The 17,651-nt window shown below is 38.9% G+C and overlaps 1 protein-coding gene across 2 annotated transcripts; it reads left to right on the top strand.

Annotated features, from left to right (window-relative positions):
• Window positions 1-10,182: 10,182 nt before the first annotated feature.
• Window positions 10,183-16,354, top strand: LOC149835506 (shikimate O-hydroxycinnamoyltransferase-like). 2 transcript variants are annotated; one of them, XM_090008548.1, is made up of 3 exons: window positions 10,183-10,343; window positions 13,674-14,085; window positions 15,282-16,354. In XM_090008548.1, the coding sequence occupies exons 2-3, from the start codon at window positions 13,678-13,680 to the stop codon at window positions 16,185-16,187; spliced, it is 1,314 nt and encodes a 437-aa protein (XP_089864674.1). In that variant the 5' UTR covers window positions 10,183-10,343; window positions 13,674-13,677; the 3' UTR covers window positions 16,188-16,354. The 2 variants fall into 2 exon arrangements, with proteins under 2 accessions (XP_089864674.1, XP_089864673.1); XM_090008547.1 differs by lacking the exon at window positions 10,183-10,343 and adding an exon at window positions 12,303-12,503.
• Window positions 16,355-17,651: the final 1,297 nt, after the last annotated feature.

Here is a 17,651-nt window from a genome sequence, read left to right as displayed (position 1 = left end):
TCTGCGATAGGTTCTAGTGATGTAACAACTACAGTAGATCAAGAATCACCAAATGATGCAACTAATAGATTTTATAATTTACTTAGAAATGCTGATAAGCCACTTTGGAATGGTTGCGAGAGTCACACTATCTTGTCTGCAGTTCTTCAACTAATGAATTTGAAGTCTGAGTATAATTTGAGTCAATCACATATATAATTTTTTTACTACCTTAGAGCACATATGAGCATGGTAGAATCACATATAAAGTTTTTTTACTGCCTTTAGAACACATATGAGCATGGTAGAATCACATATAAAGTTTTTTTACTGCCTTTAGAACACATATGAGCATGATTGAATCACATATAAAGTTTTTTTACCGTCTTAAAATACATATGAGTATGGTAGAATCACATATACATTTTTTTGACTGCCTTAAAGCACATATGAGCATGATTGAATCACATATAAGTTTTTTTTACTGCCTTAAGAACACATATGAGCATGATAGAATCATATATACAGTTTTTTTACTGCCTTAGAACACATATGAGCATGATAGAATCACATATACAGTTTTTTTACTCTCTTAGAACACATATGAGCATGATAGAATCACATATAGAGTATAATTTATTTCAGTATATTTTGTTTATCAATACTGACATTTCTATTTTCGTGTAGGTTGCTAGCGATAATTAGCGTAGTGGAGCTGAAGGGACAGATCAAGACAATGAATAAGAGGACGCACAAAATCTTGGCGATGATTAGATTTATGTGTTGAATTTGTTCTAACTTTTTTTATTTCAAAAATATAAATGTTGAATTGTAAATAATTAGAACTTGCAAATTTTACAGTGGATCGATTAATTGTTTTACATTTTTTTATATGTATTTTGATGTGTACTTTGTTTTTTATTCACAGGAAATATAAATTGTACAGGAAATATAAATTGTATCACGAGAAATTTTTTCTCGATATTTAATTTTCAAATAATTTTTAATTTTTTTTTTCTTGTTTGTGATGGATTAACGACGGATATATACATCGCTAATTACTATTAACGTTGAATGTAGCAATGGATTAGCGACGACTATAAATTCGTCGCAACACCAAAATCGTCGTATAGTAACGACGACCTTGTGACAGATGTTGGCATTCATTATTCCGTCGCAACTTATTGAAGGAACTGACGACAGATACATTTCGTTGCTACTTAGCAACAGATATATTCCGTCGCTAATTAGTGTTGAAAAAATCATGATGAAAGCTATTCGTCTCTAATCCGACGTTAATCTGTCGCTAAGCTATTTAGCAACGGATTAGCGATAAATTTAGGTCGTCGCTAATCCACAGGTTTCTTGTAGTGAAAAACATTAAATTTTTAGCTTGAATATTTACAAAAATTATAAACCATCCATCTTCAAACCTTATAAAAACCTACCTACCTGTCAGAATTGGATAATCCAAGAGTCTGTTCTTATAAAATCAATACAATCGTAGGTCAAAGGATGAAACAAAAAAACTGTTCAAATGCCCAGTAGAGTGAGGTTGCAATAGACATGGATTGGAGTAGGCTTGTAGGTACAATTTTGATACCCATGATTGTACTGACTTTGTAAAAATGAACTCATGGATTGTTTGATTTTGACAAGTGGGCAGGTTTTTAGAATGTTTGAAAATCATCGGTCTACAATTTTTATAAATATTAAAGCTGAAAATTCACCTTTTTTTTATAAAAAAACAGATTCAAGTATCATTTTCTAGCAAATCAACCATAAGTTAAAAACCTCCATTTGCTTGGGGTAGACTCTTAACTTTGATAGGCACCTACTCCTCAAAATATATATATATATATATATATATATATATATATATATATATATATATATATATATATATATATATATAGTAGAGGATACCTGCCTACATTGATCCATGCCTACTACAACTTAAAGGGGCTTTTGAAGGTTTTTTTTTTCATGTTTTTCTTGAATCTGATGGTACAGATGTGTTCTACCTGCTTGATTTTATAGTAATAAACTATTGCATTGTCCGATGCTGATGGGTCAGTAGGTTTTTATGAGGTTTGAAAATAGATGATATAAATTTTTTATAAATATCATAAATATTTAATGTTCAAAATATCACTATTTCTTTTTATCGAAAAGGCACCATCCAAGTGTTGTCTCCTAGCAAATTGACCATGTTGAATGCATCTACAGGGTCAGATTTGCAAAAAAACAGCCCCAAAACCCCTTGTTAGAGTATGCAACTATAATTTGTGTTATATATAGGAAAAATGAGAAGCTATCCAATCCCATTCATGCCCAACCCATACCAAATGAGTTTTTTTTTTTTTTAAATGGTTGTTTTAGAAATTTTAACCTTAATGATGTGTTCTACGTGCTTGTTTTCGTAGGAATCAGGTCTTGTATCATTCGATTTCTATGCGTGGATAAGTTTTGATAAGGTTTTATAATCAACTGTCTATAATTTTTTAAAACTTTCAAGGCTCCAAAACCCATTTTATTCATCCAAAATGCATGATCCAAGAGTCTATTTCTAGTGAATTGGTTATGCAAAAGACATCCATAAGGTCGGATTTTAGAAAAAAAAAACCATCGATTATGGGTCAGGCAGGGATGGGTTATATATATATATATATATATATATATATATATATATATATATATATATATATATATATATATATATATATATATATATATATAGAGAGAGAGAGAGAGAGAGAGAGAGAGAGAGAGAGCGCGAGAGAGTTCCAAAATTAGGGTCCCATCGTCATTTCCATCATTTCCGTGCAAAAAAGGTAGACTCTGTCCCACTTCTAAACTGATGTGTGCTGGGTCTGGGAAGAAGTCCTTTATTTTGCAAGGTAAGCTTAGGCTGCAGCCCACACTTGATTGTTAGGTTAGACTTGGTCAAAATGGTTGGGATCAGATGACATTGAAAATCACCACTGGTGGTACAGAGCCTAAAAGGACTCTCATGTGTTGATTTTCAATATCACACGGCTACCCTAAAGTTGGTCTAGTAGGTACAATTCATTCTTGGTGTGTTCCCTCCATAAATCGTCTTTGGTGACAACCCAGCCGCCAGATACCACGTGGGGTTAAGCAAATAATAATGATCATGGTTGGGGGGTGTTCAAAGAGTCCCAACAACAACTCTATGGCTTACAAGTATTGACCGAGTTCTTGTCAAACCTAATCAAACATCTCATCACCATCAATGCAGACAGTGTTCCAGTCCCCTTCCCTAAACTCAAGCAAAGTGGGCTCCAATGAGAGGTTTAACCACACAAAGTCGTATGAAAATATTCGCTTTATTTTGAAAATATCCTGACTTTATCATGATATTTTCAAAGATTGATAAAATCTTAAAAAGTTATAATTTCAAAATGATTGTGCATTTGCTAACGTTCGATCGATTGTATCCGAAATTTAGTTGGATGTCAATCTAATCGTTTTGACTCAATCTAACCTCGTGTACGTGTGTGTGGTTTTTAATGCTGATAACTGCGAGTTCGGGGCATTGGACTCGGTAACTAATTGAGGCAACCCCATACGCTAAGGGATGTAAACGGTTCGGATTTGAATTGGATGTAACCAATACCATATTTAACTAGTCGGATGTTGACTAGATGGGTTCAAAATTAGATTCATTTTTTTTACAAGTAAATGGATTTAGATTTTATCTGATTCGGTTGTGGAAAACAAAAGCATATCAGAATATGATTAGAATGGGATGTGATTCTAGCTTTTCAAATGCAGTTAAGGCTATGTTTGGAAGCACTAGCTTTGCTAAAACAATGCATTGAGACTGGAGTTGGCAGACCCAACACCACATTTCAGTGAAATTAGATGTTTTTGCCATCCATTTGCAAGGCTCCCATACATAGCCTAAAACAAATCAAATTCCATTTGACATTCCAAATTGGGGCCACAGTGACCCTGTCCCAGCCATGACCCAGCGTTAGACCAGTTGGGTTCATCTGAGCTGGGTCAAGAACCACGGCCAATACAAAGGTCAACAAAGAAAGTGACGTAATAAAGCAAGACAAAGATGGATGAGCTGTGGTGGTAGGCTCCTTTGAACATAGGGAAGGGTCTCTTTTTTTTTTATGACAAGGAACCCTTGCCGAAGCGCGCCTCCCCTTCATCCCTTGCTTCCCTAAGAATCTTTCTCCTCAATTTATCTTTTCCCCAAGGAGCCTGCGGCAAGTTAAGAGTTAGTTCTTTCTTTGGTCCTCCAGCCACATCGAAAGAAACCACTTTAAGTTCATACAAGCCAAAACTCGCTTCGAACAGACTTAGCTCACAATTGCTGCTTGCATAGCAGTAGGATGGCTTGCGTAGCAGAAGGGATGGAGTCTACACTCGCAGTAAGAAGAAACTCTACTCTGCGATGCATTCTGCATTACAATCACTATATGTTGGTTTCTGACGGGTTATGCATTTGCATAAGTAAATAAATGAAAAAACTTCGCTTTGGCTAAGCCTTGGCCACTCACCATATCATATCATATCATTAATAGATAAAAAGCAAGCTTGCTATCGGACTACATACAAGTGTGTTTATTTATTTTTTTGTTTTTATGGTCTCGGATGAGGGCCTACGACCACCGTGCCTTACCTGGGTCCATTCGTCCTCTCATTTAGTCATCAATGTGGGACCGGTAAGCCAAGTCTGAGCTCAATAGCAAGTGACCGGGTAACCGAATGAGGTTAGGTGGGTTCACCAACCCCTGATTGTCGTCCGGCTCCCACTCCTTCCCCCAATATTCACCACGTCAGCCTGGTGTGGTTGCCACGCAATCCATTTGGAGAGGTCACACCTACCTTCCATGCAAAACGAGCGTGGGGTCCACAATAGATTCATTTACCAGAATACCCTTAAAGTGTTTAAATGATTACGTCTAAACGCTTTGATTGATAGCTTCAGTAATACGCTTCTAATTCCTCAAGCACCCCTGCTCGTTTCATACAATAACCATTATGTCCCTACACATTTGTGACGTTATCACGGCCATGATTGTTGCAGCTTCCAACTAAGGTGGGTCCGGACCTCTCGGGCTGACTCTGAGGTACCGGTACCGGGTTCGAGACCGACTGCACCTACCAAAGGCAAACCATACCCGAGTCCTGCAAGGGAAACGCGAACCAGAGTTACTATTAAGTGATTATTAAATTATTTATCGATGTAGCCCAACCCAGGGTTTTCTCTCGCTTTGGTTTGGTGAGGGCTAGCTCTTCATCATAAAAAAATATTATTTATCGATGTACAAGTTTGTAGCAAATTTTTCTTTTTGATTTTTACTTGAAAAAACTGCCGGAGGAGCAAAAACCTAGCCACGCTGGCTCAGTCTGACGTACTTACGGTCTCTGTCTATGTCGGTGTAAAACTTCAAGGGCTTACCCCTCTACCATAGGGAGTCGCCTAGCTTTGGCTTAGGCAAGGTGGTGACGCTCATGAGATTTGAACCCAGATTGGCTGTCAAACATTCTAGGCCCCATCCCACTACGCCAAACCCCTTGGGTCGGATTTGTAGCAAATTTGCGGTATGTAGCTTTCAAATTTCTTAAAAATTGTCACCAAATCATTTGATTATATCGCGAGAAAAGAATATGGCTGAAAGTTGTATATTTATGTTTAGTGAATATGAGACAAGGTGCTTAAATTTAATGTGGAATTTATAATGTTTATTTTTAATTTTTTTTTTGTCAAGTTGCTTAATATTTGGAATGTTCGTTTTATTACATGTTCGGTGGTCAATTAAAAACAAGCTACCTAAATTTTGATATTAGGAATATTTTACGTAATTACTTCATCATGAGTGGACGAACGCACTTTTTAGTTACATTTTCACTGCATATCATACGTAAAATGCAATAATTTTTTTATCATTCTAGCTGTTTTATATATCCATCATTATTTAGATGGTTGGCTAAATTGAGTTTATGAAGTTTCTATTCAATATCATTAATGAACTATCTCACACACAATTTCTAATAAATGAATCATGTTGAATGCATCAGTGGGAACGGACATGTTAAATGAAGCCTACGCTAAAAGAAATAACACTTTTAATAGCATTATTTTAGGGCTAGTAAAAAACCCGTCGTGCGCCAGTAGTTTTCCCAGTAAAAAAAGATGTCGGTAAAACTTTTATTGGTGCTGGCGCCAATAAAATCACATGTACTGGCACCAGTAAATATCAAATTTACTTGATCACTTTTAGTGTCATTAAAAATCACATTGAATGGAGCTAATTTGGTGCCACTAAAAACTTTTATTATATTTTTAATATATTTTTCCTCTACAAGCATAAATTCAACCATATAAAAAATATAACATTTACATATAAATTTTCATATATTCAACTCCCTGTAACTCAACATTCACATATTTGTTAATCCAACAAAAAATACAACATTTACACATTCATTTATCTTATTTTAACCCTTTAAAATTTTAACCTTTCATAACTTCAACATTCACATATTCAATTAACATATTCAACCATGCAAAAAATATAACATTTAAAAATATATTTATCTTCCTTCAACCCTTATAACTCTAACATTTACATATTTGATCATGCAAAAAATACATTTACATGTATATTTGTCCTCCTTTAAGCCTTTATAACTTCAACATTGACATTTTTTAACCTTGAAAAAAAATACAACATTTTATACATACGTTTATCTTCCTTCAATCATCTATAACTCCAACCCTCCATAACTCTAACATTCACATATTCGACCCTGCAAAAAAATACAAACAACATTTACATATACATTCATATTCATTCAACCCTCCATAACCCAAACATTCACGTATTCAACCTTACAAAAAACACAATATTTACATATACGTTTATCTTCTTTCAACCTCCCATAATTTCAATATTCACATTTTCAACTCTGTATTTTACATATATTCAACCTTGAATGACAACAAAATTCAAATACAATGCATAAGCCCAACATTCACATATATTCATGTAAGGGTATAAATTTGAACTTAAAAATTTTATAAGATTAGAGAAAATTCATACGTACAAACAACCAACTAATAAAAAATATCAAGTTTTGATTCAAATATATAAAAATAGTTTTATAGTTCATGAATTACAAACATAATGACATCTCAAAACCAGATGCATACTCTAGTATACGATAATTTCAAATATCTCGTTATCAAGATTTTCTCAGCAAGGAAACCTCAAGATACACTAAAAAAATCTACTTTTTCTTAAAAAAATCAATGAAAATACATAAAAGCACACCAACATGAAATCGTGGTATTTTCATAATATTGATCAAGTACGACTCCTCCCATATGATGGTTGTATGAGAGCAGGGTTGCTTCCGTTTTAAGTGTTGATCAAACTTATAAAAGTCAAGGACTATCATTTTCAGATGGGCTAGAGCACAACGCCAAGCGAGGGATTTGGCTGAAGAGATAGTCAATGCTCATGGAACTTTACCCTCTAGAAAAAAACCTTTTCTCGCTTGCTTGCCGGAGGTTTCCATCATTAAAGTTCTTTTTTCTTTTCGACAGAGAAAGGTTGAGGTTAGTCAGACCCAGTGGCGTACATGTGGGGTGGGGGGTGGGGCGGGCCGCGGGCAAACAGGGGTGTAGCAAAAAAAAAAAATTGGTGTGATAGTCGGGGGGGTTCGGTGGCAGCGCCCCCGATTTTTTTTTTTTTGAGTTAAAATAAAAAATGGCTACAATTATTAATAAAAATCTATTTCATATGGGCAAATCAAAATATTTGCTGCATTCAGGGCTGGGCTAGGACTGGACTGGGCTAAAAAAATGGATAAAAATCTATTTCATATGGAATCGGGGCTGGGCTTTTAATTTTTTTTTTAACTGTTTCAGGAGGCAGGACTGGGCTCCCCCTGCTCCGCCTCTGGTCAGACCCCTATCAGTTGAACAACCGTACCATTAGGATTTGAACTTGCAACTTCCCAACACAAAGTGACGTGCACTAACCCTTCTTGCCAGGCAAGCCCCCTTGGTGCGTACATTTTTTATTATTTTGCCCCTAATGTTTGCTTGTCATATGAGCAACCACCTACCAGGCTACAACAAGATAATAGTTAAGGTTCTTGTCAAATTGGTTGGATCTGGGTAGGGGGATATTTGTCTGGTGGATCATTTTTCTATATTCTTCTTGGTGTCAAAACCCGCATCTAGTTCTTGGTAAAGACTAAACCGTAATGGATGAGATTTGCTTGGCTGGGTCCGATGTGTCCATTTCACTTTTTGGAAGCCACTGCGAACCCGTTTGTCCTTTCACCCCACATTGAACTTTGGTTCATTGCAAAGGAGTGTCACGTCTGTGTCTTTTCTTGTCTCACCGTATTTCATGAACCAATATGACAAATTTGGAGAAAATTTTGAAGAGATAAATTTTATTCCGGCATAAACCTGCAGTATTTTGTAAAATTTTCACATAATATCTATTAAGGTTTTCTTTTTTTTTTTTAATTTTCTTTTAAGAAAGTCCTACCTAACCTTCTAAGAATAAGCTATTCAGGTGTATTAGGGTTTTCTTAAGAGCTTTTTTTTTTCTATATTTTCTTCTCTTTTGATAGTAGATTCTTGATCCTCTTTCCCCCTTCTACTGATGAGGTGCAATCACTTTGCACACGAAAGTGTGCCGCTGCACCTGACCGCCCTCCATCTCACTGTTGAGCCCCCACACCTGACATGCCTAGAGTACACTTTTTGTGTGCAATGTGATTGCACATGATCTGCCATCCCTCTTAATGTAGGTAAAAAAAAAAAACTAAGCCACGTAAATTCTGATGTAATTTCGTTTTTTTGGCTTTTGTAACAAGGAGACTTGCATTGCATCAGTTGTCTCAAACAAGACCAGTGCAATTCGGGTTTCGGTTCAGACCAATTTGGATCAATTCTTTAGTCCATTTTAAATTCCTCTTAACAATCAAGGGCAAATTAGCCATTCACATCGAGATCTTGAGGCCCGTTTATTTCAAGTGAGGTCCGTCCAAAGTGACGAAAACAAAAAAATGGGTAAGCCCAGGAAGTTTTACGCTGCCAATCAAGACGATGACCACATGTACGGCAGGCAGAGCCTGTGCAACTAGGTCTCTAATCCTGGGGGTGGTTTTTTAGTGTAAATATAAAAAAAATGCTTCCTTGGATGAAGGACTGTAGGGCTGTCAACGGATTGGACTTTTATCAAAATGGGTGGGTCTAGACCCGGATCCAACTATGAGGTGTAGGTATTGAATCTAGATCTGGATCTGGTCAGATCTTTTATCAGAAAAAGCATACCCAGATGTGATGAAAATTACATTAACAATTCATATACCCAGTTGAAGATCATAATCGAAACTCGATCGGATCATGTTTTTGTATAAAATTTCATAAACTATATACACAGCCAGCTTAATAATTGGACCTCATGGGTCCCAATAAAATAGTTAATCGGACCCCTTCTTTTGTTACCAAACCCTGATCCTACCGGAAACCGGTCATTCCTGACCCATTAACACCCCTAGGAAGGATTGCTGCTGCATTTTGACAGGAAAATCTGACTTTTTCACATGATAATGCAGGGCTCGGGCCTCACTAAAGAAGCGTTTGTTTCATCTGCTGCAGAAAAATGACCCATTTTCGTTTGAAAACGACCTTTTTCCCATTTTCCCGCGGTCAAATGAACGGGCTCCTAAAAACCAGAGATTTTTATCGAATGGGGGTGACGTCAAATAATCAAATGAACACGTGAATATGTTTGTCTCAGTATCATAATCAGACTTGTATCGTTTTGACCTGCCGATACGGATTCTCAAGTGAATCGTTTTGAATCATCAGAAAAATAATTAAAAAAAATATTACGTATCAATCAGAATGTAACACGTGTTAAGATATTACAATAATATTAAAAAAACAATTTTAAGCTATTTTTATATTTATTTAAAAATAACTGGTTCTGGTCAGTATCGTATCGATTTTCTGAGAATATGATACGGATCGGCCAATTCATGCCGATACGCACCGATACTGACAACATTGATATCTGAAGCTTAAACCTAAGGGCACGTTTTGTAAATAAAGGAAAACGCAGTGGCATTCCTCTCTTTGCCATCCGCCCCATTTTTTTTTAAATAGAGGTGGTGGTGTGTGATTCCACCAAGAAGGCCTCCAACCTTCTTCGAACTAACATCTCTCTCTCCCTCTCTCTCTAGAATTAAGGGATCCAGGGAGTCTGGTTCTGCAACATCTATTGATCCTTTGATTTTCAAGAGAATCAAGAAGAGTACATCTTCTGACTTTGGGGAGATCATTGTTGAAGGTATTTCTCTTTGCCTGATTTTCTGGTTTTGCTCACTTCTCTTCTGTATTTGAAATGGCTTATTTGAGTGTTTGTGGCTTTCCTTTTGCTTGGAAACCAACAAGTACTCAATTTTAATTTCTTCATCTCTCTATTGGAATGTGTTAGAAATTTTTAGGCCTAAAATTTTCAAAGTTCTCATGGTTCGGACTACAAATGTGAACCATTTCTGAGAATTTGATTGTGTGGTCTACTCATTCAATAAGTATCGATAACAAAGTTCCCGCGTCCACACACACACGCACTTTTGTAGATTACAGAAAGGCCTCTGTTTTCAAAGTTTGGAAGGTGTAGGAAAAGTTAATTTTGGGTTTTTCATTTGTTTTTTTTTTTGCCCACAAGGGCTCGTCATCTGGTAGGGGCGACTTGTGAATGTCACCAAGTTGGCTTGATAACACAAGTTAGAAACCCATGGGTGACTTTCTCTTGCCACAAGGTCGAAGGTCGAAACTCCCCGATGGGCAGGGGAGGACCTGAAGAGTTTCTTCAATCGAAAGCCAATCGGTAACGGAGGGTTTTTCTCTTGGACTATATAAAAAGAAAAAGAAAAGAGTGCGTATCAGGTCAGTTGCTCTGATGCCGTTCATCCATGTGATGAGCGGCATCCCAAAATACCATGAATGCATTCTACGCCTTCCCATATTTTTTTTCATAGCCGTTGATGCCCTGAATGAACGGCATCTAAGGTTTTCAGGAAGAACGGCTGAAAGAATAGTTCATCCATGTTTTTGGGATGCCATTCATCGCATGGATGAACGGCATCAGAGCAAGCACTGACCTGACGAACTCGAAACAAAAAAGATGAGAGAGAGAGAGAGAGAGAGAGAGGCTTTACAATTTTGCTTTAAAAGTTGAAGGTAGTTTGGTTTGAAAAAAAAAAGAGAGGCCAATTCATGCTTCGAAGTTCGACCTGAATGGGCAGAGACAGAAAGGCATAGATGTGTGTCTCTCTCTCTCTGGTTGATTAGGGGTAGAGAGAGGAGGGCACAGCATTCGGGTTAGGTTAGGCATACCCAACCTGGAATCTCTGCCACATGAGGCTCAAGAGATATCTGGTAGTAGGGTATGCCTAACCCCAGCCCAGCTTGCCTTTAAAAATAAAATAAAATTAACATCCACACAATTTTAACAAGAGGCATCCACTACGTGGCACCATCCAATTGGGCTTAATGATGAACTCCCAACATTGAGCTGCTCCCAAAATTAACCCCAACATGGAATATGGACTCTGACCACGGCCTTCCTGGTGGTGGGACCCACCAAATAATCATCAGTCCTGCCTAGTTTTTTCGTGACATTTAAACGGAGGAACCGCCTCAGAATCATAGACTTAGGCGCACCGGCTCTGCCTGCTCTACTGTCCTGACAGCTTAAAACTCTATGAGCTTACCCCCTTGCTCCAAAGAGTCACCACGCTTCAGCTTGCACAAAGAATGACACCCACCTAAGCCCCACTGGGTCGTACCCCTCTGGGGCCACAGTCCTGCCAAGGTACAGGGCTAAGTTGGTGAGGCTTGCGTGCTTTACTTTTACACGAATTGTTGAATTTGGTGAGGGGTAACACTTTTTGTTGGAGGTTGGCAGGTTCTTTCTTCTCAACTACTTCATTTCTAGTTTTTTTTATGCATGCATTATGAATGGGAAGCCGCGTTTTTATTAATGATTGAGATATGGAGATGCCTACCCTAGTTTTTATATATATGTACAGCAATCGTCTATGAAAAAAACCAATATCATAAAGTTTGTCCACAACGCATTTTGGACCACCCAATACCCATGTGGGGGTTCAAGTTGAACTTTAAGCATAAACAAGCATAAAGCTGGAATAAGCCAATTCATTTGGAACCCTGCAGATCCATTCTTTTTCCTATTCACAGATCGGCCCTTTGTCTTTGTGTTTTCACGTAGAGAATTTTTTCAGATGAAGAGATATCAAATCAAAATCACCGACACTGCCCCAAGGGGGGTTGGTGTAGTGAGGTGGAGCCACGGCCGCTAGATGAGGGATCAAGGTTCGACTCCCATGAGTGTCTTCTCTTTGGGCAAGCCGACACCCAACATAGGCCTCAAGGGCTGGGTTTCTTGCCTCGAAGCTTTACGCTGCTGGCACGACGACCATAGGTATGGCAGGCCGAGTCAACACAACCAGGACTTAGTGCCAGATGCGGTTTCTTCAGGTTATAAAAAAAAAAATTGCCTTTAGGACATGGCCCATTCCAATGATAGATCCATTGGATTCTGGATGCACCCATTTACATGAATGCGTCTAGAACACAAGGGTGTCCTGAGAAAGTGGAAACAAGGTACAGATGCATCTCACTTTTGGAGGACTCCCATGTCCGCCGTTTGGTGTGGAATGTACACCCCACTAATGGTGGTAGGGGTGGGCATCGGCCCGGCCCGGAGATGGCCCAGCCTATTTAATTACTAACGGCCTGGCCCGGTTCTTAATGGGCTCGGGTTTGAAGAGCCGCCCATGGCCCGTTGGTTAATGTGAAGTGGGTCGGGTTCAGCCCGACCCAACCCGACCCAAATCCATTTATAAATAATAAAAATTAACAAGTTACTAACTTTTCATGCACCTAATTAATTATCTTTCTAGTTTAATGTAACTAATTAGATAAATAGTAATAGTTACAAAATTAATATGCAATACTTAATTTTTTTTTATTATTAAAAAATAAATAGATAACTCAGGCCCAGCCCATATATATATAACGGGCTGGGTTTCAACCCTGTACCTAACGGGCCCAGGCCTAAAACCTTGGGCCAAACTTGGCCCGCCATGGCGGGTCAGGTCGCCGGTTGCCCACTCCTAAATGGTGGTGCTTTCCACTGTTCAAATGCATTGATAACCCCGAAAAACTTTCATTTTTTTGTGTGGGGCCTACGCACCCATCAAACAGTGAAGAAAAACTTCCCTGCTTTTTTTTTTTGCAATAATGGGAGAGGTCTTTCTTCCTGTTTTTTTTAAGAGAAAACGTCGCTGGGGGTAGCCAACGATTTTTTCCCCAGATAAAGTTGTCTCTGGATTCTCAAACAGGCCCTCAGTTTTTACGTACAAAATTCACGTGATCACTTTCCTACACAAGCGGGAAGGGAAAGAAAACAGAGGCATCTGCACTATTTTGTGGAAGAGGAAAAATTTAAGGCTATCCTTAGCATTAAATAAACAAGACCATTTTCTTGAACACCCCAACATTTTTATTGCTTTCTTGGTGTACGCTGATTCTATATTGATATACTTCTTCATCTTGGTTGTACTTAACAAATGGTGTTTGCATCATGCAGGAAGATGAAAATTACAGTGAAAAACTCAACCATGGTCCGGCCTGCAACCGAGACCCCGCAGCAGGGGCTGTGGAACGCGAATGTGGACCTTGTGGTGCCAAGGATGCACACACCAAGCGTTTACTTTTATAGGCCAAATGGCAGCCACAACTTCTTTGACAGCAAGATAATGAAAGAATCACTGAGCAGAGCACTGGTTCCATTCTATCCCATGGCCGGAAGGCTCCGGCACGACGAGGACGGCCGGATCGAGATCAACTGCAACGGCCATGGCGTGCTCTTTGTCGAGGCTGTAGCCGAGGCTATGGTGGATGATTTTGGAGATTTTGCTCCCACCATGGAGCTCAAGCAACTCATACCCAAGATTGACTACACTGAGGACATCTCCTCCTACCCTCTCTTGGTGCTTCAGGTAATGATCACTCATGTTCATGTTCACAAAGGCTTTCCATCTCCTTGCTTTGTAGTTTTAAGCAGAAACTACGTAAACATTAATGATAGTCCTATAGAGGTTGGAGGAGGATAAATTTCGTCAAGGCCATTTTCTACGCGGTGCTGCTGTATACGTTAGCAGTTGAGCACTATCATGAACCGTCCATCTCATGTGAGCGTATTATGGTAGGCCCCACTGTTTGCACGATGAACGGCCCAGATGGGTGCCATGGAGGGAGGGGGGCGAAGCCAAAGCACAAATGAAATGTGATTTGGCATATTACCTGATATGTTTAGTAAGTTCTCATGGGATCCAGAGTGTCGTGCAAATGAGAGAATGTATCTCATTTGCACAACTAACCAAACATCTGAAATGAAAATGAGAGATGGGATGTGATTTGAGATCACATCTAGTGATTGTCATGTGAATGCCTTTTTGCTAAGAAAGAGGCTCTCTTTCATTGCAAACTTCCTAAGAAGGGTGAAACAATTAAACATGTCCATAGTAAATATGTGGGAAAACTTGCATAATAAATGCAAAAAAGCATATTTCCTGTCAAAATGGGTTCACACATCTTCTTGCCCGTTAAAGCAAAGAGTGACAAATGCCAGTTTTAGGGCGTGTTTTGCTTCACCTACTTCGCCGAGCAAATTACACGAAAGTGGCTTCTTTTCTCTCAGTCAGTCAAACGTGTCAATTTTGTTTAACATATAGTCAAAGAAGAGCAACTTTCTATTTTTTGACTACATGTTTGATCCTTAAAGGTCTTAGATTCTGTCCCCACCCCCCTTGAGACGCGGATGCCCTTTCTTTGGCTCACAAACGTGTTCTTTTTTGGGAAGTTATAGCACCGAAAGATTGTCCCCACTTGAGAAAAGAAGAAACTTTGGGCGTGGGTCCACACACCCTATCAAACAGGGAAAAAACACCTCTTCGCTTCTTGCATTGGTGGAAAGTATTTCTTTCTGTTTTTTTTTTTTTTTTGAGAAGAAAAAAAGTCGCTGGCAGTAACTTTTTCCTGTAGTCAAACACCCCCTTAGGGTGAGAAAATTCAAAGGTCCTGGGATTATTAATTTATGGTTGTAAGAAAGGCAAATTGCTACCTGCAATTGTGGACCGATCTAGTTCAAATTAACTTGGGACTCATCTGGGCTGGGCTGGACTGTGTTTGGCAGGTCACGTTTTTCAAGTGCGGAGGCGTCTCTCTCGGTGTTGGCATGCAGCACCATGTAGCCGATGGGTGCTCGGGCCTTCATTTTGTGAACTCATGGTCCGATGTCGCCCGTGGCATGGACGTAAATTTCCCCCCATTTATAGATCGGACCCTCCTAAAGGCAAGGGATCCACCCAGACCCGGCTTCCCTCACATAGAGTACCAGCCGGCCCCACCACTGAAAACCAAGATACCCTCCCAGATTCCCTCAGAAAAACTCCAAAATACCCCTGCCTCTGTGGCAATTTTCAAATTCACCAGGGACCAACTGACCACCATCAAGGCCAAGGCCAAGGAAGGGGACAACACCATCAGCTATAGTTCCTATGAGATGCTAGCGGGCCATGTTTGGAGATGCGTTTGCAAAGCCAGGGGCCTAGACCATGACCAAGAAACCAAGCTGTACATAGCCACAGACGGCCGGTCGCGGCTCCGACCAGCACTGCCTCCGGGTTACTTCGGCAATGTGATCTTTACGACGACGCCGATGGCGGTATCGGGGGACCTCACGTCTAGGCCCACGTACTATGCAGCAAGCAAGATCCATGATGCGTTGCTGAGGATGGATGACGAGTACTTGAGGTCTGCGCTTGACTACCTGGAGCTGCAACCAGACTTGAGCGCACTCGTCCGTGGGGCCCACACGTTCCGTTGCCCAAACCTGGGGATCACCAGTTGGACCAGGCTGCCTATCCATGATGCTGATTTTGGGTGGGGCAGACCAATCTTCATGGGCCCTGCTGGCATAGCCTATGAGGGTCTGGCCTTCATGTTGCCGAGCCCTCTCAATGATGGTAGCCTTTCAGTGGCCATCGCTTTGCAGCCTGATCATATGCGTGTGTTTGAGAAATTGTTACATGATATATGAATTTTAATCCAAGGTTTGCTGGATCATGCAGCATTTGGGCATTTGTTGAGTAGTTTTGTGGCCAAACTAGATCAGCATAAGAAAATACTATCTTATTATACGGTGGTAAATCTTGATATCCATTTCTTAAGTTGTGTTTTCCTGCAATAATAATCCTTTTTTTCTTGTAGATATACATATTCTGATGCATACTATATTTTTCCTAAATTTTTTTATCCATATATACCGGTATATATCTTCTACTGTCTATTGTATCATACTATCTGTAAATGGGTTTAGCATGATTTGTTTGTCACCGTGTCGGATAGCCGGTGGTGCTGCCGCGATCGTAGTGGAAGGCAGGGGAGGATGTGCCCTAGATCAGCCATCGGCAACCGAGAGGTTGCTGGAGGAAATTTGTAGCAGAGAAGAGAGGGACACAGAGGCTCGGTCTAGGTACGACCCGAGCCAGCAACAAACCAGACTGACTCGGTCTGGGCATGCCTAGACCGAGTCAGAATAGACAAACCTGCTGACTCAGTCTGGCAATGGTCCAGACTAAGTTAGGCAAGAAAAAAAAAGAAAAAATGATGAACCGACTCAGGATTGCTATTGTTAGACCGACTCGGTCCAGACCGAGTTGGGCCAACTTTTGGATGGACCGACTCAGTCTAGACCGGGTCGGCTATGTTTTTTAAAAAAATAAAAATAATAAAGCTTTCTTGTATGTGTGTATATATATATATATATATATATATATATATATATATATATATATATATATATATATATATATATATATATATATATATATATATATATATATATATATATATATATATATATATATATATAAAAGCGAATATTGACATGTATACAGAATAGGGCAAAAATTGAGACGGTGAAGACCCTAATATGAGTCAAATTTACGTTTGGATTCGAATTGGATCCAAACTCAGATTGGATCTCGTGTACATATAGTAGATCCAGTTGGGTTTAGTTCAAATCTAAGTGATTTCCATCGTTGATGCCACACTTGTACCAAACCTATTACAAAAAAGGTTTGAACGGATCATACTGGATTTAAGATCCAGTCAAGTTTATATTTAAAAAAACTTGAATGATCTGTATTAGAATAAAAGTGGATTTGGATTGTGAACTCAATCAATAGATTCAGTTAAACTAAATCTGAACTATAGTGAATATGAATTATGTGTAGGGTAAAAATAAAATGAATTTGAGAAAAAATACATGGTCGAAGAGTAAAAAGATTAGTTTGCCCTTGATATGCTTGATTAGTAAATGAGGCATAACTTGTCACCTCAATATCAGATTCAAGTAATTTTTGGATTCTTTTTTTCGAGTAGGATCCATTAGCAGAAGGATATGATGATAAACTCTGAGAAAATAGAGTTAGAGTTTGGTATAAAAGTTTAGGAGTATTTTCATGATTTTTTACAAAGACAAGACTCTAAATGATGATAC

This window comes from Nuphar pumila, chromosome 6, assembly GCF_984573655.1.
Source record: "Nuphar pumila chromosome 6, dmNupPumi1.hap1.1, whole genome shotgun sequence".
NCBI classification, from domain to species: domain Eukaryota; kingdom Viridiplantae; phylum Streptophyta; class Magnoliopsida; order Nymphaeales; family Nymphaeaceae; genus Nuphar; species Nuphar pumila.
Note: the sequence above shows the minus strand (reverse complement) of the source record. Positions and strands in the feature narration are given on the sequence as shown.

Bases quoted from the DNA above. Each gene is read 5' to 3' on its own strand.
- LOC149835506 (XM_090008547.1), top strand. From the start codon at position 12,382: ATGAGGGATCAAGGTTCGACTCCCATGAGTGTCTTCTCTTTGGGCAAG. The intron at 12,504-13,673 runs GTATGGCAGGCC...TGCATCATGCAG, and splicing joins TGCTGGCACGACGACCATAG to GAAGATGAAAATTACAGTGA. The intron at 14,086-15,281 runs GTAATGATCACT...TGTGTTTGGCAG, and splicing joins ACCCTCTCTTGGTGCTTCAG to GTCACGTTTTTCAAGTGCGG.